At 37.9% G+C, this 23,129-nt stretch overlaps 1 protein-coding gene across 2 annotated transcripts in view; it reads left to right on the plus strand.

Annotated features, from left to right (window-relative positions):
- LOC117271586 (guanine nucleotide exchange factor VAV3-like) overlaps nucleotides 1-23,129 on the plus strand; it is a 68,638-nt gene that overhangs the window by 473 nt on the left and 45,036 nt on the right. The window contains exons 2-10 of one of the 2 annotated variants that reach the window (XM_078173087.1): nucleotides 5,314-5,430; nucleotides 16,267-16,325; nucleotides 17,065-17,130; nucleotides 17,682-17,799; nucleotides 19,508-19,600; nucleotides 20,051-20,119; nucleotides 20,200-20,303; nucleotides 20,915-21,014; nucleotides 21,506-21,601. In XM_078173087.1, coding sequence (XP_078029213.1) covers nucleotides 5,314-5,430; nucleotides 16,267-16,325; nucleotides 17,065-17,130; nucleotides 17,682-17,799; nucleotides 19,508-19,600; nucleotides 20,051-20,119; nucleotides 20,200-20,303; nucleotides 20,915-21,014; nucleotides 21,506-21,601 — 822 coding nt within the window. The remainder of the gene's footprint in view (nucleotides 1-5,313; nucleotides 5,431-16,266; nucleotides 16,326-17,064; nucleotides 17,131-17,681; nucleotides 17,800-19,507; nucleotides 19,601-20,050; nucleotides 20,120-20,199; nucleotides 20,304-20,914; nucleotides 21,015-21,505; nucleotides 21,602-23,129) is intronic. The other variant, XM_033649867.2, reaches the window with a different exon arrangement.

Below are 23,129 nucleotides of genomic sequence, written 5' to 3' on the forward strand. Positions count from 1 at the left end.
GAACTGCAAAACTGCTGTGAAATCCAAGTTAGTGTCGTCAGAGATGAATGAGTTTTAAAAACATGCCTTAATAGCTGCGATGTTGGATGTCAATGTAAGTTACTTTACTGAACAATCAGGCGCCCTACAATCCAATTTAACCCTACAGTGAAAGAAGCCAACTCATATTGCTTATGAACACTGACGATAAAATGTGTGGCGTATGCATGAAGTAGGTAGACGTCAACAAAACAGCTGCTTTTCAAGAAATGACTAGGTGATAAGACTAAAAGCAAGTCCACATACGGACTCTAAACACACCACCACAGAAGAAGAGTAGAATTTATGTTTGCAACAACCCAAAACACCTGCAGGGAACAACACTTTTGGATACAGACACTTAATTCCAGGGTGCTTAACAGTTTGATGCAGAAGTATGGGTGGATTTTTTCACATTAGTGAAAACAGCAGTACATTGAAGTCCAGAATCTGGGAACATATAGACCCAACCTTTTATCGTCTATCACTGTGTCAACACTGACAAGTGTTTCTGCAAACATTATAGAAAATAAAGCCACAGAGTGACCTCTGACTCATTTAGATATGCGATATGGACACGTCTTCATCTTCTGCTTCCTCTAAACATGATAACTAATCCAGACAGGTTTATTGCGTACCTTTCTGTAGGTCTGTATCTTTTAAACCTTAATTTAAGCAATTGAAACTCTTTTTGATTAACTGAGGGAGTGCTAAATGTCCCTCAGCCTGTGAAACACAAATACATGGTCCAAGGCTTGACCTCTCTTTGCCCATAATTCTTCCTTCTGCCACTGGAGAGGCCTGATAAAATCCTGGCTTTGATCCACCCATTAGTCAGGGAACTTTTACTATGTGTGCAGCAGCTGGTCGTTTGCTCGCAGCTGAGTCTAAAGCCGTGTGTAGTTAGCTATTTTATAAAGTCTATGGTAGTTTGTCATTAAGACTGTGATTTTTTTTTTGTGATTTTGTGCCAGCACACTTTTGAAGAACATAATTTTTAATATCAAAGGCTGAAAGCAGATTTAATAAATAGCATAATGTAGTAAAAAGCATATTTAACTTCATATTACCAACACAAATGTGTGTAGCAACATATCTCTTTAGGTGCAAACAAACTCAGCTTGAGTCTGCTGTGGTTATGAAATACTCACTAATGATTTTCATGCGTTTTTGTAATGTGTCACCATAAGAACAAGACTTCCTGTCTACTTACTTGTACTCACTCATTAAGGCCATATTTCCGGTGATTTTATCTTTATTGATTCTTCTTAAAAGTATGATACATATGAAAAATATACTCTAGTCAGACCCTGAACACGTCTTTTTATATTTCTATTTATATACTGTCTGTCCTTTGATTGTGTTGTTATCTTGCCGAGGGTACTACACGTAATTTCGTTGTGCAATGCACAATGACAATAAAGTCTTCTTCTTCTAATGTCCACCACACTGTTTGGAATCTTTACCTATTAAGATCAAAAGACCGATTAATAAAACAGACAACGATATGAAACACACACACAGACACACACACGCAAAGTTGTAACATAAGTATGGCTAATAATGTGTAACCTGACTTCATTTCTTTAGTTTTTGAGAGATGAGCTTGAACATTTTTGATGTTGCTGTCATAAATATGATTGAAATGCTGCGTCATCACAGATTACTTAAACATAATTTAATCTAAGACACTGTTCTTAATTCTAACGTCCACAAACTGCCATAAATAAATGAAAGCATCTAGTCAAAATAACCAATTTTGCCTACAGAAATCCCATATGAAATAAAAGCTAGTTTCTTAGCCGGGCTTGAGTTGTTTTCTGCCTTATAAACTTCAGTGTCGTGTGTGTGCTCTGTCAGTGCACGTCCACTCCTTTTTTATGTTCTTGAGAGACAGTAAAAGCAAACCCAGGGCATAATGTGTTGAACAAGGGGTAGCCATAGCCTGCAGCTGTAGGCCGTCTGAATACGGTCAAGAGAGGCATGTGTGTCAGTGGGTTCCAGATTTTAAATGGCCCTTTCATTGTGCCCTGCTGACCAATGAATTTGAAACAGAAACAAGGGCATGAAGGTAATGGACTGGAGGACTGGAGGACTGGAGTGCAGTGTGCTGTCGGTGAAAATGCGCCCAGAGGTGCTATTTTTATCGTGGTGTGTGTTAGGCCTCGGTGCAAATGCAAAACAAGGAGTGTGACGGTAAAATTTTTATGTATGGATCATGAATATATGAGCACTCGATATCACCTCTGCATTTATTACATTTTTTTTATAGCGAAAGTGAGACAGAAACTGCTATTTTAAAAATCATTCAAGAGAGACTTCTGCATCAAATCAAGGCTGCTAAACATCAACATATATATGCACAAACCAGATAAGAAATAGTGTCAAAAGTTACAAAATAAAAGTTCAATATTTAGAGCATTATCAAATCAACAGAAACAGGATCCTAACCACTAAACACAGTAACAAGCAACTGTATTAACCCTCCGTCAATCATTTTAAACATCCTGCACCAAGGCAGAACTGCGCTTTGGCTTCATATTTTTCATCAGTGAAGCCAAGGACGCAGTGTTTACTCTCTAAATAGATGTGAGGAAAGTGAATATGCAGAGGGGCTGTGACTGTAATCAGAGGTATGAGGCTGGTAGTGGGTGCAAAGCCATCATGTACATGCACTTCCTCCACAGACAAACAGGGCCCCAGGGGGGCGGTGGGGTGATTACAGGCGTCTCCATGATGAGCTGATGTGATAAGGGGGGGCCTATCTATTCTCAAGAATCTGCTGTTTTTACCATAAACTATCAAACATGTAGTTTCTACTTCAGTCATCAGTCAACGTGCAGAGGGGCAAATTATAATGTTGCACTTGTTTACTGCATCTTTACTATTTGAATGCTTTACTGGGTGTTTGTTACAGGGCTGTTTGTGTGGATGGATTTGTATAACAGGCCAAAGCAGGGACCCATTAGCATAAGCACATTGTCTTCATGAATGTTTTTGACTGTACTTTTCCCACCGAGACACAGATTCTAGTAGGAAGTGACACCGAAAGAGCACATGCGTGGTGGTTTCATTTCGCACCGTGAAACTTTTCGTTTTCACTTTCAGTTTGCTGTTAGTGGTTCACCTTCACTTTTATAAATGCAACTTTAACTTCTCTGTGCTCACATTTTAGCGTTAATATAGGCTTATTGAGGTCAAACACAATTAAAGGTTTGGGTCTTTCAGGTGCTCAAAGCATTAATTATTATGATTATTATATTTTATCTTCATTTTCTGTTAAGAGGAAAAATAAGAGAAGTCATCTCCAGATGCACCAAATGTTCTTAACCATCCAAACCTGCCCTTACCCAGGTGTGCTTAATGATGAATCCCACCTGATCATAAGCAACCCATTGGCACAGGTAACGCCCCCTAAACACTATATAAGTGCAGTGTTGTGCTGTGTGCAAAGACTCTGACACATGCCCAACTGCGTGTTCCAATACCCATACTACCATACTATATAGTACGCCAGAAAAAGATTTAGTATGTCCCAATACATTGTAGGTGAAATGCAGTGAGCCAACAATACCAGGATGTTCTTCTACCGCACATTGACTGAGGTTGACAGCTGTCAGAAGTCGCTATGATGGATGACATCGTATTCAAGTAACTGATGACCAGTAGAAAAGTAATACTAGGAATACGGACTGTTTAAGTGAACAAAATAAATATTACAAACAACAATAGGACACAACTATGGAAATAACGTTAAACATAATGTTAAACTACATACATTGCAAAGCATCAATAGTTCTCCGGATTGATCTCTGTCTCTGGCAAACACGGTGAGTGGCATTTGTTTTATCTCCGAGGTAACGGATATAAAAGCAAGAGGGTCAAAGTTCACGGCATGTTATGAGAAAGTAGTATGTCCCGACTGTGTGCATACTGGATGCAACAGTACATACTTTTGAAGGGCAGCTGTAGTAGATACTAAAAATAAAAATAAAAAGTATGCAATTTGGAACACACCCCAAGACTTGAAGAGATGTCACCACAAAAAAGGCTGTAAGAAGAAGAAAAACTTAAGCAGCAGTGAAACTGATGTGCTGTTAAATAAACTTAAGAAAAGTAATGTGATATTTCAGAGTGTCTGCTATGGTGTTACAGGAAAATCTGTACAGCAACGTTCAAACGTGTGATGCTGTAAATGACATGCCAGCTGCAGTGGTGGTGGAAGTTTTCAGATTGTTTACGTTAGTGAAAGTACTCACACCACACTGTAAAAATACTCTGTTACTGGTAAAAGTCCAAAAAACGAAAGAATACTTCGCACATCTATTTTTATAACAGGTGCGTAGGAGAAGGACGAGAAGAATAAAGCTCGTAGAAGACACTCCCACATGCTGTCTAACCTGCAAAAATAATGATTTTAATGCTGCAATGTTTCAGTGACTAGACTTTCATCATCTTATTTAAGTATTAAAATCAAATAACTTGATGCAGAAAAATTTAAATCAATGTAATAAATCAAAAATACTTAGAATAATTATAAGTTCTCTCATATTTAAAAATTAGATAAATAAATAATAATAATTGTCATGGAGTAAAACGTACAATATTTCCTTCTAAGTGTAGTGGAGTGGATGTAGAAAGTGACATGAGATTAATATACTCCAGTAAAGTAAAAGTACCTCAGGTTGTGTCAGAATGAAGTTTCTCAAATATACAACTTGTGTTTTCTTGCATTGGACAAAGACTTTATTAATTTATAATGTCTATATTTTCATACATTTATGAACACTTTTTTTTCTTTAAATTTTGGTGAGGGTGCTCTCAGCCACTCATAAAATGTTCTCTTACCTAACTAACTGAGAAACAGGTGGCACTTTGTATGTTAGCCTCAGCCACCAGTGTGTGAATGTGTGTGTGAATGAGTGAATGTGACTCGTAGTGTAAAAAGCGCTTTGTGTAGTCAGAATACTAGAGAGGTGATATACAAGTGCAGGTCTATTTAGTTGAAATGAAAACTGTTGTGTGACACTGTTTCTGTGAAGAAATTTCAGGTTTGCAATAATGCAGTGCTGTGAGCGATGAGAAATCTGAGACACAGCCTTCTCAAAACCTGGGCTGTTGTAATTTGGATGAACACACCCTTTAATTTTACTTCAGGCTCAGGTGGCGGCACTCAAAGAATACTACTTTTGAATAAATGAACAATTCAATTAACCTTTTGTCCCTGCGCAGATATCCGTAAATGCTACAGACAAGTGATACTAAATTAATAGCCTTCAATGTTTTTCTTTGCAGTTCCTGTGCTTAAAGAACATCCGCACATTCCTAATGTCTTGCAATGAGGTGTTTGGGATGAAGAAGAGTGACTTATTTGAAGCCTTCGATCTCTTCGATGTTCGAGACTTTGGAAAGGTACCGACCACATCCATCGCTCTGTTTCTCTGACACAACACGATAAAACGCATGATGATATTCTCCAACACACGAATTTCCTCTCTTCTGATCTCCTTTCCTCTTTTAGCTGCCTTCTTCTCTAGTTGCAATGACATATGAAAGTCTTTAAGCTTTTCAGGATATCACACATTCACAAGCTGGTTTACAAGGAAATTAGTTTGAGTGAGCAGGTTGTCTGTAAAATTCTATTACAGCTGAGTGATGCCGATGGTGATGCTTGTGCCGTCTGTCCTAATGATAGTGCATTTTACAGTTTCTCTTGTTTGTTCAGATTTTATAGTCAGAAGAAAGGGGCAATTGGTGACACAAACATTCAAACTGTGTTACAGTTTGCAAAACAGAGTATTGTATTGTCAAAACTCTTCTTATGTAAAAAAAAAAAAAAACACACACACACAATGGGTTCTAAAAACAAAATGTAGAAAAATAGTAACACATCTGATTGCCTGTATATCCAGATATACATTTAGGATACTTTGAGGAATGTATGCCATGTGTCCACCCATTGCCTGGTCTTGCATTTTTCTGGTGCACTGGGGAGGGATTGGTCAACTTCTTTTTATTGCTGTGTTATTGTGGGAGCTGGTTTCTGTGTGTGTACACAGTGTTACCAGGTCAGTGGGTTTGTAGTGCGCTCCTCCTAGCTACTCAGTGGACTCTCGCTCGCAGCACAGGAGCCTGATTTAACTCAGCTGAAGAAAGCACACTGAGCAGCCTTATTCCCGCATTTCCTTACTTCAGTGCATCCGGTGCATAACTTTGCCTCGGAGCAGTATGAGCTGTCTAAGCTTATCCATGGGGTTATCCACAGGGAAATATAATATGATTTGTTTTGAAATGTATTTCCTTGGTTTTAATCAGTGCTGAGTATATGTATTTGATAATTTGATACATCTAAAATACAGAAGATTAAGTCTGCACAAGCGTTAACAACATTTCAAATGGATTTAATTTGGGTAAACTGCTCTCTACTAAACCACCACTATAATATACACAATATTTTCTTTTTCTTTATGTACTGTATCTAACTTTAACATAAGGAACCCTCCTGTGTTTGTCCTTTGCATATCTCCAGAACCATTCACTCAATCTACTTCACACTGGCAGGTGTATTACGTGGGACCCAAATACATGCACAGTCTAATGTGATGCAATTTGGATGCAATCAATATTAATAAACTTTGAATAAACAAGCAGCCAGCGCTCTGTGGGTCTGTGCAGCAGTGGAGGCGGGGCTTCAGGGCTTTACAGACTAGATAAATGAAACGTCCGACTATTCAGCAAATAAAAATGTTTACAGCCTGGTTAAAATCTTTTTTTGTTTTGTTTCTGTAGCTAATTTTAACACTCATGACTAGGGATAGACCGATATGGATTTTTTAGGGCCGATGCCGATACCGATTTTTTTCCATCACCCTTAGCCGATGACCGATTATGGACTGCTGATTTTCTTGAGCCAATATTTGGGGCCGATGCTGCTTTTGCTCCCTCTATTTACATCAAAAAAATGACACAATGATAACAAATATTACAGGTCTCAAGTTTAAAATAAGAAACATTTATTGAACAGTAAAAAATACTAAAACAAGATGGAAAGTTGAGGTAGAACAGGTAGAATATTATTATTATTATTATACATTCAAATAAAAAAAAGAGTTCAGTGCTCTTAAATCTTCCAGTAATGTCTTTATAAAATAAACAAATATTTAAGCTGAAGCATAAATAAAACAACAACTACTGTACACAGTAGGATTCGCTGCATGTGCGCTGCAGGGTCTTCCGGCAACACAGAGCTGCCCGTGGATGCCTGTCTGTAAATCATGCCAGGGAAAAATAAATCCGCGAATCCACGAGCGTATCGGCCGATGCCGATACAAGTAAAAAACTCAAATATCGGCCCGATATATCGGCCGGCCGATGTATTGGTCTATCCTTACTCATGACAACTGTACAGGGGGTAAATCTTTATTTGACTCACCCAAAAACGAGATGGCAACAGCTGAAATGTTGAACTTGATGTTTCAAAATGGGAGTACACAAACTAATTGGTGATGTCATGGTAACTACATCGCTTATTTTATACAGTCTATGTTTATAACTGCGGTGGTGCAAACTGAGTTTAGCATATCTTCACCTACCTAAAACCTCAATTAAAAGCCTAGTCCCAATTAAACACCTAGTCCCTTGTTTTGGCCTGGTGTGGCTACACATTTTGACAAATAAAGGCCTGTCTCAATTAGAAGCCTGGTCTGGTTGCCAGGCAGTTCATTATTTTTATGTAAGTTTTTTGGATGTATAAAACCCGGTTGTTAGCTACCTCAAATTATGTGTCCATTCCTCGATTACTCTGTAAGTTATTCATATTATTTTAGTATGTAAGGGTCCTCACATCAAAAGAATCAAAAGGATTTTTCATGAAAATTAATCCAAGTTGCGAGGATTGTTTTAACAGGATATCGTGGGGTTGTGTCAGTGTGCCGGGTGCTGTAAGCCTTGGGTGTCGTAACTAATATATATAAATACAATTGATTGTATTTCCCATCTTTGCTGAACATGTGTTTTATGTGAAAAGAATTAAAGGCCTGTCCCAAATATAGGCCTGTTGATTTCAGCGATTTAAGCAAATAAAAGCCCGGGCTATTCATTGAAGTTTTTAAGGTATGTCTAATCTGTAAATTTGCCATAATGTTACTGACTGAAAACAATAATTAGGTTATACTCGCAAAAACACCACACGTTCATTAAATCTACTAGGTAACCACAATGGTAATGTCAAAGCATGCAACTACTACGCCTATTAAATAGTATAGTTCACCAGTGTTTCTGACCACAAGCAGATGCAACTTGGGTGTGTTGGGATCAACATATATATTTTGGGAACATAATTTTAGGTCTCACACAGCGGCACCAAATATGTTGGGATCAATATATTAGGCCTCACATGGGGCACCAAATATGTAGGGATTTAAATTTGGGCTTCACACGGAGGCACCAAATATGTTGGGATCCTGTGAATCCCAACAGGTGTGTCCTTCAGGGGCAGATTTTAGTGATTTGGGGGCCCCAACCAAGCATCATCTTGCTTTCCTTTTTACCCTTTCCCAAAGTGGGAATTTTGGTAGGCTATTTGCATAAGTAGAAGAAGTACTTATTACAAACTTATTTCTATTAAGTAAAACTAGTAACTATAAATAATGCAGGTTTTAATACTGCACAGTAAAAGTCCTGTGTTTAGATTCCTCGTGAAAGTGCAGAATGAAAGAGAGGCATTATCAGTAATATACTTATATTCAATTCTAGCATATTACTTGATAGTTTAATGAATATTCATCTAATTATACATTTCAAAATGGATTTTATTTAATTTAAAAGAGCTTAATTTAGGTAAACTCTACTAAACTACCACTATAATATCCACAACATTTTCTTTTACTTGATGATCTAAATATAACACAAGGAACCTGTCTGTTTTTGTCTGTGTGTCCTTCACATACCTCGAGAATTTACTCTTAGATACATAGAGTAAAAGAAAATATTGTGCATATTATAGTGGTAGTTTAGTCGAGAGCAGTTTACCCAAATTAAACCCTTTTGAAATGTTATATCATATTCAATATAACATTGAGGATCAGTTTGTTTTTTCCACCATTTTAGTTCATTTTTAGTAACTCTTGGACTTATCGTACTTCTATTGTTATATTTAATATTCTATTGTTCTAAAACTGGGCCCAGTGAGTGACCCTCACCCGAAGATCCCACTGGTTGTTCTGGTTGGTACTGGTTGTGAATCGTTAAAATTGTGGTTACTGTACGTAGTGTTATTGTAATTTGAAGCATTCTCTAGCACAAGAATTTCCTTAAATTAACATTTCTTTTAAATTAAATTGAATTAAACAATAATGCATCATATTTTAATTGTTATAGTTACTGAATCTGCAGTGTAACCAGTAACATGTCTCTGTCAGGTAAATGTAATTGTACAGCGTTTTCCCCTAAAGTAGAAGTAGATGTATGCTGTAAGTATCTGAGTTGCATATTCTTTGGGTGCTCTAGGGGCCTTTTCTATGTAGTTTTGAGATACAATGAACAGCAACATAATTCAATATTTTTCATATCTTATCATCTTAACGAAGCTGTTTGGGGCCCTGGCGTATTGCTTAGGACCAAAGGAAGGGCAGTGCTGAATAGGAAGTTGTTTCAATGAGTGGTTCTCTTGAAAGCTGCGAACAGCAACACCACAGGCCGCGCTATGGGCCTGTTTTGAACAGACATTGCACTTGGAAATTCAATTCTTTTGTCATAGCAGATATTGTATCTATTTTAAATAATTTATATGATATCACAGGTGTTTTTAGAACTCCACTTTGTTTATGTGTGAGAAAATTTGAATTACATGAATTGGTCTCCAGGCAAAATGTATCAGAAGTCCTTTAATCAGGCAAATTATACAGTATCAACATTTTTAATTCACTTCCCTGCAGAGAGCAGACAGTGGTCAGGGGCTCTCTCTATACGTGTGAGGGATTGCTGGGCTTTGCGTGCAGTTTCCCCACATAGACTCTCTTTTCTTTCAGTTCAGTGTGTTGTGTTCTAAAGAAGCTTCCAGTTAATCTGGTGGCTGATAATCCTGCAGGGGAGGTGCTGCCTGCAAATATGTACAGTACATCCAAGCCGGGCTGCATAATCTCAGTCATGTTCAAGAGTTGTCCATCAAACAAACAAGCTTCCGGAGGGAGAAGATTGTGCTGCATCATTACTTTTTTTTTTCCTCATTAGTTAAAAATACGGGTGTCTGCAGGTTCAGCCACTGGGGTGGATTGGCTCCAGGGAGGGTTGTACGGCCGAACAAGCAAATGCTCAATCTCTTCCTTATTTTCCAGAAAACATCCAAAAGAGAACATCTCAAATCTCAGCCACTCTAATCCACTCGGTTTGAGTTGTGCCAACTCTGCCCGTAGACAGAGCATTAGTCCACTGCATATCTAATGAGAGCTCTCTAACCTACATTCCTCTGCTGAGTTACTACAGGCTTCACCCCGGGCAGCCACGCTGACTACATGCAGCAGCCTGGAGGCCAGAAATGTGTTTACTTCTTCCCTCATCATAATGATGTCAACCTTGACTGTTGTAGCAAAATGTTTGCTTACTAAATTCAAATGAGTAGAGAAGGGCATTTTATGTTTGAGGAATGGTTTTTGTTTCTTTCTTAATGAGTAGTTCAGTGTTTTGGTACATGCACTTATTAGCTCTTTTACTTAAGAGGATTGATTCCTCTCTCATTTTCTGTACAAGCTAGCATCGCTCTGTCCAAAGGTAACAAAATCAAACTATCCTCTAAAGCTAACTACTTAAAACATATCTTGTTTTTCTCTTTCTGAGTCTCCGGTGTTTGTACAGATTAAACAAGATAGGTCTACCTTTAATTTGTGTGATAAATAAATGTGTTAATATCAGCAGATCTGTCTTTATAAGGACCACACAATTTATGTTACTTATAAGGTATAGAGTGGTGCAGAAGGAGTCCTAAAACCCAGAAATGAGTTAGCACTTCTTCACTCTCAGTTCCCTCATCTTTAAGTCAATGGGTTTTTTGAATGGATTTCTGTTTAGATGCCTGAAATAAGGTCTGTGGTTAACACAAGCTCAAGAGATATTCACATTTTGCTCTATGACATATGTCAGTAAATGTCCCACTCATGAATTCTGAAGCCTTTATGTGTATTAAAAAAGCCGGTAATAAGTGGCGTAATGAGACTACACAATGTCATTACAGCGAACATGGTTTTACAGCCTTATTGTGGTGGCGACATCAAGTCATGCAACTGCTGTGTAGTCATTTATAGCCTAACGTTAGCTTTTTACTTCTGGTGATTGCACATAAACTTCAAAAATCTTTAAAGTGATGATCGTTTGTGAAGATTATCTTGCTGAACAAAACTTGTAAGTATCATAAACGTTTGTTTGCCACAGAGCTTATTTTCTGTAGTAATCCAAAATCTCAGGGGAACGAGGAGGGAACCAGGGTGACGCTAATTTTCACGTACTGTCTACAAAAAAAAAACAAAAACAAAACAAAAAAAAAAAGGTCATCTCTGATGCACTCTGGCTGAGTTTTAACCAGAAGCCCAGGAAAGCAGCTCAGCCTTGTTTCAATTTTTCCCAGTGGCCACTCACGGTATTGCAGTGAAAAAAAAAATCACGTGACCCAAAAAGCATTTTCCCCATGGATCACCATTATATACGAGAGATCTGTATAACTGTTGATGGGACACCTTGACCTGCAGATAAAGTCAGTTATGACATTTCATATGTGAATTTTTTGATCCATGGAGGTTGTTAATTTGTTAAACTAGCTTAAAGCCGAGAAAAACTATTTAAATATCCATGACATCATCACAGTGTAAAGTCTATCAGCTAATTTTCAATGGAAGCTAGAAGCTTTTTTCGCTATATGCGCCAGGCAAGCAAATTTCATCGGACTGATTAGGCACCATACTGGGGTTGTTAACTAGCTAACGGTTAACTGTTGTTAACATTACTATTAGCTAAAAGCACACAGCTTAAACAGTCTTAATTTAATAAGTTTTCCTGAAAACTCCATCAACCGGATATATATAAAACGGCTGTGTCTCATATGGTGAATCATCTTCTGAATTATTGAATTAAAAAAAGGGCTAACTGACTTACTAGCTTACTCCATCTTTTGTCAAGTGCAGCTGGTTGCTAGGTAACAGGAGCGCCAACGAGTCAGGGTGAGAGCAACTGGGGATGCAACCAGGAAATCTTCTGCAGACCAGACCATATCATTTCGGAGACCATTTGGTTTGGCTGATGCAGTCTTCAAAGGACATGGCTGACGTAGACCATGAAGGCTGCGTCTTTCAAAGGCTGTAGCCCCTGCATTGAGACATAGCTACATTATTGTGTTAAAAATGTGTTGATTATATTCCTGAATTTTGACTGTAAATGAGCAGATCCCTGACTGTAGAAATTTATTGTACAATTTATTTAAAAAATCTTGGTCATCACGTTAAAAATTAATCGATATAATTTTGAATGCATATAATCATTAACTTTTATTTATAATCCTATGTTTCCTCACATGCATATGGTCATAACCACAGCTGCATGTTTCCACACTGTATAATATTTCTTTAAATACACTCATACACTCTTGTTTATTTCAGGTAACAAAATAACAGACTCAGGCATGCCTATGTGATTTATGACATTATGGTTTGTCAGTCCTTCATTATATCTTTTTTTTGTCACGGTGCTTAAAGAATTAAAGCTACACTTCGTAAACAGGCCACACTCACCACTGTGGGCTTGAGCTCAGCTTGTGGCTTTGCTTCTCAAGACTCATGTGGCTTAAACTATCGGCAGGTGTGAGAACAATTTGTTTTTCAGGCAGCCTAGAGGGATTTACGGTTCAATAAAGAAAGCAAAGAAATATTTTATACGGGTTCTTAACTGATAGTCTACTTTGTCCTCTGAAAGCTGTTTTCCCAATTCAGAAATACGTCTTTAAAAAAAACTAATTAACCTCACGCAGCATCAGCTATCACTATCAGTGTTAAATCAGTTGTGATGGGTGTGATGTGTGCGGCAGGATGAACTTAATAGTGACAAAAATTCTTCCTTTTGCAAAGATACCACAGAAATCAAATCATTCATGTAATGTGTAAAAAACACAATGCTGTTAAGACAAATTCAATAGAGATTCTGATGCAGAATCAATTTTCAGCGTTTCAGTTTCTTAAATCGACTGACTTGACGTGACTTCTAGGACCACAGTGAGTTTCAGGTGACTAGTTGTGGAATGACGATACACAATCAATTATTAGAGCTGCAAATATAAAACATCACATTTCAAATAAGTGAAATAATCTTACTTCAAAGGCAAAATATTTGTTTTATTGCAGGAAAGACATGATTTCGGCTGCTGTAAATAACTTGTAAAGATGCAAAGGTGTTTTGCAGTTTTAAAGCTGGTCGCTCACACTACAAACAGAACTCTTTCATGTGACAAGAACACCTGGGTTCAGCCACAGCCACAGCACTCATTCACACAGGAAGAAGAGATAAGCTGCAGATAGAGAGGCTGTTCTTACAGACCTCATTAGCTATCTTTCTTAACCATGTCGGCAAATCCAAACGCTGAAAGCAGATGCAGCGTTATTGCTAGAAACGTCTTCATATTAAACAAAAATTGCAAAGTTAATCTGGGAGATCTCTTTTGGAGATAAAAGCATAAAATGATTAAATTTGTAATGAAACATAAAATGCAGTCGTCATAATTTTTACTTTGAGGACTTTATCATCCTCATCAAACACATCCTTCCTTTCACTGTTTCTCTGATAGCATCTACTGACTGCACTGTGCCAACTGTCAATACTTTACGCCCCAAAATCGACCAAGACAAGTTGATTACAACATCCTGTGGTTCATCTGTTTGGTCAGTGTGCAGACAGGAACAACACTATGGATTATTATAGCACAGATTACAGTCAGTTTATTTGTGTTAGCAGACTTCAGACACATAAATAGACACCCAATGTACTTTTACTTGTAAGTGACTTTCTATTAACAAAAGTGAGGAAATTTTCATTTTGATATTATTTGATAGTAACGAGAGGTTTCAACATACGGATTCATTGGTGTCATAGCTGCAGTATAGATCTGTTTATCAGACCTGTCTCACTTTTTGTTCCTCTTCTCTGTCTATCTTGCACACAATCACACCCACCCCCACCACCACCACACACACTCTCACATGCTTGCACACACAGTCAGATGCAAAGGTGTGAGAGTCTGAGGTAGCGTGACCATTTCCTGCAGACCATGCATGTCTTTCTCTGTCTCTCGGTCTGTTCGTCTTCTGGCCGTCTCTTGCTGTCACTTTGAAGTTTATTTATTGGCATGATAATGATAAAGTAAAAGTTTGCCGAACACACCGTACAACATTTACAATTTAAGTATAATAATTTGGAATGTAAGGAACAAAAAACGAGAGAGAGAAAGATGAGTCAGATTTTGAAGGAGCTCAGTAAAGTCTCATGTGTTCTTCTGGTTTTCACTCAGGCTAAATTCGCTCTGACATATTTTGCTGTGAGCATTGCAAATACTGAATTTTATGGTCAAATTCTTCCTACTTGGGCTTTATTCTGTTAAAGGAATGTGTTGTTGTTAGCTTGTTTCACATCCATGACCCACCACCACCATTGCAGCTACTACAACTTCACATTTTGAGCATCAAAGAAATTTTTATGCACCGAATTATGGTGGAAATGTTTTTATTTATGTAAAGGAAAACAAAAAAATTGAGGCACCAGGTGTCAATTCAAACTATACAGCTATAATGGAGTATAATGCAGTAAGGCTGTCAGGCATTCTGTCTTGCTTTGAAATATGTTTCGTACTGGAGATCAGCTTTTCTCAGTTATTGTTATCCCTGCTGAGTCAGCACACATGTAGGCATGATTTACCTTTCCGTCCTTTCTAGTAACCTCTTTAAAGGTCCAGTGTGTAGAATTTAGGGACATCTATTGGCAGACATGGCATACAATATTCATAAGTATGTTTTCATTAGTTTTATAATCTGAAAATAAGAAACATTGTGTTTTCATTAGCTTAGAATGAGCCTTTTGTATCTACATATGGAGCGGGTCCTCTCCCACAGAGTCCATCAAAGATTGGCTCTAGATAAGGCTATTTATGGTTTTGTAGTTTTGCTTTCGCCACTGTAGTTCTCTTACATTCTTGGCACACAGTGGAAGTTTCATTTCTGCTACCAGATGCCACTAAATCCTACACACTAGACCTTAAAATGTGCATGTGGCCCCCATTCACTTCAACGGCACAAATGGCTGTAGGAACATCTCTCTGGCATAAACCAGGGCACACTGAACTGAATTACTGTGATTTTCAGAACAGCGAACAACACATTTCACCCGCAGCTTCTTCACGTTTGCTCAACAGAATCACATGAGTACTCACAGCTGTGCTAAATATACATGGGTCACATGACTAATTATCACAGTTATTTCACTTTTCTTTTGCAATATTTTTTCTTTCACGTTCTTCAAAATCATTTTTTAAAAGATGATTTTCAATTCATCCAAAAAGCATAGTACATTCACACTGTACGAGAGTACAAGAGTTACAAGAGTTACAAGAATGATATGTGATTTAACCTCACCCCATTACGTAGATGACTGAGATGAAGAATTTATAAAGAACTACTTCTGTCCCCCTACACTGTCAGACGGAAAGGGGGAATGACAGGGAATAAGTCCACATGGCTCAAGTGTAGTCAATGCATGGATCCAAAATGCTTCCTTTCTTAAAATTCGGTTGATCAAATTACCCCCCCTTGAAGTGGGTTGTACTTCTCCGGGCATAGTAAAATCACAGTAACAGTGGTTTATGTTGATGTTGTTAATTTGTTGTTTAACATTTTTTGGTGCAAGCGATGGGGACAAAATCGGCCATTTCAAAAAGTGGTGGTGACATGTTTCCAGCATCCCCAGGGTAAACGTCACCTAAGTGTTTGCTAAGTGGTAGCTAGTTGGTTGCTAAGTGTTTGTAAATGGTTTTCAAGGTTTCAGCTAGGGTTTGGTTTTTGCTTTGGTGCAATAACTTCTATTTGTGATGAACATGACATTAACATAGCAAGTATTTCTTCTCTTTCTCTAACTCTGTCTCTTTGTCTCTCCTCTCCTGCTCTCTGTATGTGTCTGTCTCTCTGAGCCAATCAAAAACATGATTTAACACAACTGTTTTTTCACCAGGTTATGGACACTCTATCCAAGCTCTCCTACACATCAATAGCACAGCAAGGAGGATTCAGGTAAGTTAGTTACATTTCATAAAGTTGTCCAAGTTCTGCTTAAAAAATGCTTACACATTTTAGAAAAAGTACACTTAACTGCCACTTCATAACCTTTTTACCCACACTGCCGCCACATTAAGCCACAGCTCAGTCACTAATTTCCTGTTTTAACAGGTGTTTTCTGTGAAATGACACCATTTTTGCCCAAATGCTGATTCTTAAACAATCTGTTTTTTAAAAATACTTCAGTAAACGTAGCACTCCCACTAATAATGGCAAAATATATTAAATAAAAAATAAGATATGTTTTTATAACATTTGAATATATCAGAGAAAAATGTATTGATGAGAGTACACACACCTGTGACTTTTCTACTGGATTAAAGTTGTGTTATGTGGAGTTTTCTTTTAATGTGTTCTGTATATTTTGTTTTGCCATCTAGATCATTTTTCGGCATCCACTGAATGTGACAATGAGGGAGTTGCAGATTTCCATCTCAGTAAAATGTGGCTCCGGGCCCTGAATTGCTTGTTATCAAGCTGCACTGATAAATTAGTGGACTTGTCCAAGCTAGTTTTAACCAACTTGTGTCATTTTCCGCTGTACAAAAGCATATTGAGCTATTTTGCATTTCTGAATCCATTTCAACACATCAAAAGTTACTATCCTGCCCAAAGTGACTCATTGATTGTAGTTCCTGCTATGTGATTTTTCAGTTAAACACTGAGCCTCATGCTGCTTTGCTGTCATTCCCAGGCCATTTCCAACAGAGGAGAGCCTAAAAGACGAGGACATTTACAATAATCTGGAAGACTTGATTGAGTATGTATGAGGCTCCTCTCCACGGGGCCATTACTGGTGTTGATAGAACATGATTATTTCACTTAGTAGCAGAACCAGCTCTGCTCATCATCCAGGCTCTCCAGGGCTCTGGACACCCACATGTTTTGGTAAAAGGCTTGGCTCCATTTCTCTGTTACTGTCAGAGGGAACAGATGAGTAATTCTGCGTGTTTTTGCTGAGTGCTGGCATACCACCCACATCTAGGTTCTGGATGGGTGCTGCTGGCAGCTTGATTGATAGGTAAAAGATGAAAGAGTAATCAAAATGTATAGAACAAAGTTTGAACAGGTTAATCTTGATTCTTCTTGTATTATTGCTCCACACTATTATTTTTATAATGATAGAAAACATACACGTCATGCTTACGATGTACAGAAAGTGTGTTGCTTTTTGTGTGTTACTTTTTACCATTTAATTTAACATAGGCTATTGCTCTCTCCGTTACCCAAAAATTGTTGCCTCACAGCTTGATTAAGTAATTTGTGACCGATAACCAACACATTTAAGACATGTTAATGTGTGTGTGACAGTGAGAATGTCCCTGAGGATGAGGACGACTTGTATGCGGCGGTCTATGGGGTGGAGGAAGACTACGCTGGTGGAGAGATCTATGAAGACCTCATGAGGACTGAGCAGCATCCCCCATTGGTAATGCAATGAGTCACCCTCACACACACACACACACACACACACACACACGCACGCACACACGCACCCTCCAGGGGGTGGATGTTGTTGGACTATAACCAACAATACCCTAATTGCTACAATGTCACACTTGAACTTCTCACCTGGTACAACTGGATCAAACTCTGTTCTCTAACTCTGCATCAGGATATCTTAAAGTATGGAGGCTCTTTACTAAAATTAAATTACCAGTACATTAATGTAAAAATACTTGGTTACAAGTAAACTGCATTCAAAATTATACTCAAGTAAAGGTGCATTTGTATGATAATTTTTACTTTACGCATCCAAAGTAAAAGAACCTACAATGCAAGGTCTCTCTGCTTAGAGTGTGTTTTATTTTAAATGTTATATTATTGGATAATTATTGTAGATGCATAATTGTAGCTGATCAAGGTGGATTTAATAAACAATGTTTATACGGTATCTTAATCTGTAATAATGTATCATATTTTATAAGATCATCCAATGTTTGTATGTCAAATTTAAATCTGGAAAATAAACTAGTAAATAGAGATGTCATTAGAGATACTAGAGAAAAAATCCATTAATATGCAGTGGAGTACAAGTATAAAGTTTGATAAAGTGGACATACTCAAGTAAAGTACCAGTAGCTCAAAATAGCTATGCACAGTTGCTGAGTAAAGGTACTTGTTTTATTACCTTGGAGTGCCACATGGCTCTATATTGGTCCCGTTATTACTTACACTTTCCCATTTGCTGTTACTTGTCAAGTGTGCTGCAAGTGTAAACTAATGATGCATGTCATGTAAGTACATGGAAATATTCTAACATTTTTGTTTTTAACTGTTATCAGTCTTCTCAGGGGCTGCAGATGAAACTAGCCCTTTGCATTATCCCTGACAAATAGAAAAACAAAATATAGTAATTAGTTGTTACTATGTGTCAGGGTAATATCCCTATTAATCTTCATGAGCAAGGATTCACAGTTATGAATGGGACAAGTATGAAAGACCAAATCACTGACATGTATAAACCATCTTATTTTCTTCCATAGTTATCTATGATTGACTAGCCAAAATCAAATTGAGATAACAGATACAAAAAGAGGATGATATTATTAAAGTATGCTACAAAGTTTTGTATAATTGAAAGAATGATCCATTTGGATCAATAACATTTCTAAGAATGTTACATATGGGTAATACCTGTATATCTAAGAAAAAATAATCATAACTTAACTAAGACAGTGCTACATCCACTTATGTTTACAACAGTAAGTCTTTTTAAACAAAAAATATAGATGTTATGCAAACCAGAGGGAAATTCTTCCCATTCCCTGATTTATGTTCGAAATGATTTTGTTGTTATCACTCAGACCTGCAGGGGTCGACCTCAGCTGGGATCTCAGAGTCATGTGGACCGCCCATTCATCAGCCTCCTGCTGAACCTTATTGCTGTGTGAGATACACGCAGGAGGAAGTGTGCACATGCTGCTTTAAAAAATACTGTCGTCCGTAAATAATTTGTTTTAGAAACGAAAAGTAAACTTATCAGAGGTTAGAAAGTTGGTGATATGATCTGAATACAGATAGTTACGATGATGTCGTTGAGTATAGTCTGAATACACAAACTCACTTTACTGTCTGCAGATAAACAAAAGAAAAAGATTGTTGAGCAACATTTTCTAAGCTGTGCGTCCTTCTAGAAGCAGGCAGAGGTGGATGTCCGGAGCTGCTGCCTCACAGAGATAAAACAGACGGAGGAGAAATACACAGAAACCCTGGAGTCCATTGAGAAGGTACATAAACTTCCTACTTTTCTATAGAGCACTGAGATGATATATCGTCACATGACAGACAAGTGGTTTTCTTTGGGTAAAGCACATACATTTCTGTACAGTTTTGGTGTACATCATTGATCTGTGATCAGTAGAAAAAATTATCATGGACTAATTTGTCACAACAGGAGATGTCAAAATGATAAAATAAAAAATAATAAAATAAAACAAAATTAAATTAAATCAGTAATAAAGAAAAATAAGACAAATGTAATTTAAAGGTGGATTTCAGGGAAATTCCCAGTTATCATTTCCCCAACTTGACCTGCTATGATATATAATCTGATGTCTGTTTACAGTTTCAGTATGTGTGATCATATTATTTATAGATTCCAGTAAAATAATCAGTTGATGAAAGAAACTGAGGAGAGACGCTAATATGTTACATTAAGGTTTTGTTTCTTTCTCCAGTATTTTCTGAATCCTCTGAAGAAATTCTTCTCCGCATCTGAAATCGACAAAGTTTTTGTCAACATTCCTGTAAGTCCCGCAAGTTTCCCTTTTTGTCCCCACATTGAAATAAAATGTTCAGATACCAATGTTGTCTTTCTCTAACGCAGGATCTGGTTAAACTTCACAAAAGCCTGATGATCGACGTGCAGGACTCCATCTTAAACAAAAATGCCTTAAATCTCTACCAGATTTTCATCAGCTACAAAGAAAGGTATCCACGAACACCATCTATTTGCATTCATCTTTAGGTTACAAAGAAAGTATGTGAGCTGCAACTGCAAGGGCATCTCCCTAAATTTCCCTCCCTTTTGTTGAGTTATCTCTCAGTGATCATGTATAGAAGGTTTCATTTAAGGTCGACTAGGTCACTGTACTTTCCCCCTTGCAATCTGACATCAACACACTGGCACAAACATACAGACAAGCGGATGTGTATATTTGATTTACATCAGACGATTCTGAAATATGGATCCTTCCTGCACACAGGCTGGCATTTGGAAATGATAAGCATCTACATGTTGCTATGTGTATCTTAAATAGGTTCTTATTTTATGGCATTTGTTCTAATTCAGTTCTCTATAATCTACAAAATGATCTCCACATATTAGAGGAAGGATTTTCTTCTCAGACATATTACTATGTAGTAGTTGACTGTCTTGCAACAGACTCCGTGCCAGAGAATCTCTTGATACCATCTTCGTCACGAGCAACATGATTGCACCATATTACGAGTTACACTAATTTTAAGTGAGCACTTTATCACTGTCTGGCTCTCGACAAGCCACTGTCCAATGGTTCCACTGTCTTTATTTTGAATTGCAGACTGCTTATTTATGGAATATACTGCAGTCACGTGGAGATCGCCATCGCTGTTTTAGACCTCATTTGCAAAGAAAAAGAGGATGTTCGTCTAAAGCTGGAGGTGAGACACCTGAATAACACATATACATGCTGACCCCCATACACACAGATCCAGTTTTCCAGCGGCCCCTAGTGTTTATATTGTGCACTACACATACATTGCATTTCATTTGCATGTATCTTACTCACTCCAGCCTTTGCAAATTTGAAAAACTATGCTGTGCTTGTATAAATGAATTAAAATAGATTATTTTATGTAGTATATTTGAAATAAAAGTAATATAAGGTATGATATTTCTTTATGAGGTGTGAGCTCAGGGCATGCACTTTAAAACAGGATACAAAAATATCCCACATCCTGTTCCACATGACAGTTTGGTTTTGTGACAGCTTTAAAACAAACAAGAACAGATGCATGCCATGACAAACACATTGTTCTGTCTATTGGTTGACCCGTCCTTGTGAAAAAGTGTCATTACCACCAAAGTCATCTGTGTAATGATGCATTGATGCTCATGTCGCTCTAAATGTGTGTGTATGTATTTGTTGCAGGAGTGCTCAAAGAGAGCCAACAATGGGAAGTTTACACTGAGGGACCTGCTGGTTGTCCCGATGCAGAGAGTCCTCAAGTACCATCTACTTCTTCAGGTAGGGAGGTCTGACTCCACTCGTGTAAATCAAGAGTGTCAAACTGCATGTCTGAGAGTCTCTTTGTTTTTAGAAGGGATCAGTTTATCTCAGATCAGGCCTCTCTGAGGTGTGTTAAAGGGACATTTCCCGATAAAATCAAAAATACAACTTACCTGTAATGCTATTTATCAGTCTAGATTGTTTTGGTGTGAGTTTCCAAGTGCTGGAGATATCAGACGTAGAGATCTGCCTTCTCTCAAATACTATGTAACTAGATGGCTCTTGGCTTGTGGGGATATCTTTCCAGTAGTCATGACCTGGTTAATCAAAAGAATCCACAGACCTTCATCTGAGTGCTGTCCTGGTGTAACCAGTAATTTCGTCCGACCTCAGCAGGTAGACAAGACCTTTATCTGAGTCATTGAGATCGCCATTAATGTTTACATTCGGGCTGTCATGAACATGATCCTCTCGTCCATGAGTAGATGCACGCTTCCTTCTACACTTTTGAGATGGACTGTCCCTTTAATCCCTAAAGTTGTCTTGTTTTGACAGGTCTGATTTAGATATATGCTTGTTTTTAGCAATCCACAACAAAGCACATTTATTTTATACATGTCATGGCTTTAATTAGCAGCTCATCTGGAACATTTGGGGCTCACTACTTTACTCCAGGACACCACAGTGGAGCCAGGAAAGAGTAAAAATATTGCTCAGATTTTACCTGTTTCTGAGAGGATTCCAACCTGGAGCCATCCATAAGGATATACCACATACATAGCAATTTTATTTTTCTACTTTATTCTTTAAATTACAGCGAGTTTTGCTCCTCTGAAATGACCTCTTGGAGGTTGTATCAACATCATGTTAGATAATTCAGCTTGGACAATGCCTCTCTGTCAGTAAATAAGCGGCCACTTGAGGGCGACATTCTCCACATCTTTGCTTCATGTTTGCCTCCCATCGCAGCATCTCAGCAGATTCACACTGCAAACCCCATCTATTTTGACAAGTCATTTAGGTGTTGCATATACTCTTCATTTCTTACATCTCATAAGAGAAATGCAGTGAATGAATGACTGAAGTAACATAATTTCAGTCTGGTTCAACACATTTCACCTCAGTTTTTAAGGGGAAGATAATTTATCCCTGCATTGTTTGTCACTTGATTGTGAAATAGATTTACAAGTGAAATTATTATTACATTACTTATTGGTTATACGTGATTGTATCCATGTCTTGCACTGCTTCCTAGAAACCAGACATGCAACCTTTTTAAATTCTCCAATTTCACTACCTACTGATAACTGTGTGACGCCGTCTCCCCTGGTTAGTATGAATCAGAGGTCAGACTGTAGATGGCAGGGCAGACGAGGACAATGGCCAGAGAGCTGTTTTAAATTGTTGAGGAGGGTAAAGGCCTCCGTGGTAAATGGTGGTGATCCTCTGTGTTCTCAGCCGCCCCTGAGGAGTGACTTTGGGAAGTGGGTAAATAGATGGGAAGGGAAGAGGAAGGAGTGGAGTGAAGTGAGAGCGGATACAGCTC

Source organism: Epinephelus lanceolatus, chromosome 12, assembly GCF_041903045.1.
Source record: "Epinephelus lanceolatus isolate andai-2023 chromosome 12, ASM4190304v1, whole genome shotgun sequence".
NCBI classification, from domain to species: Eukaryota; Metazoa; Chordata; class Actinopteri; order Perciformes; family Serranidae; genus Epinephelus; species Epinephelus lanceolatus.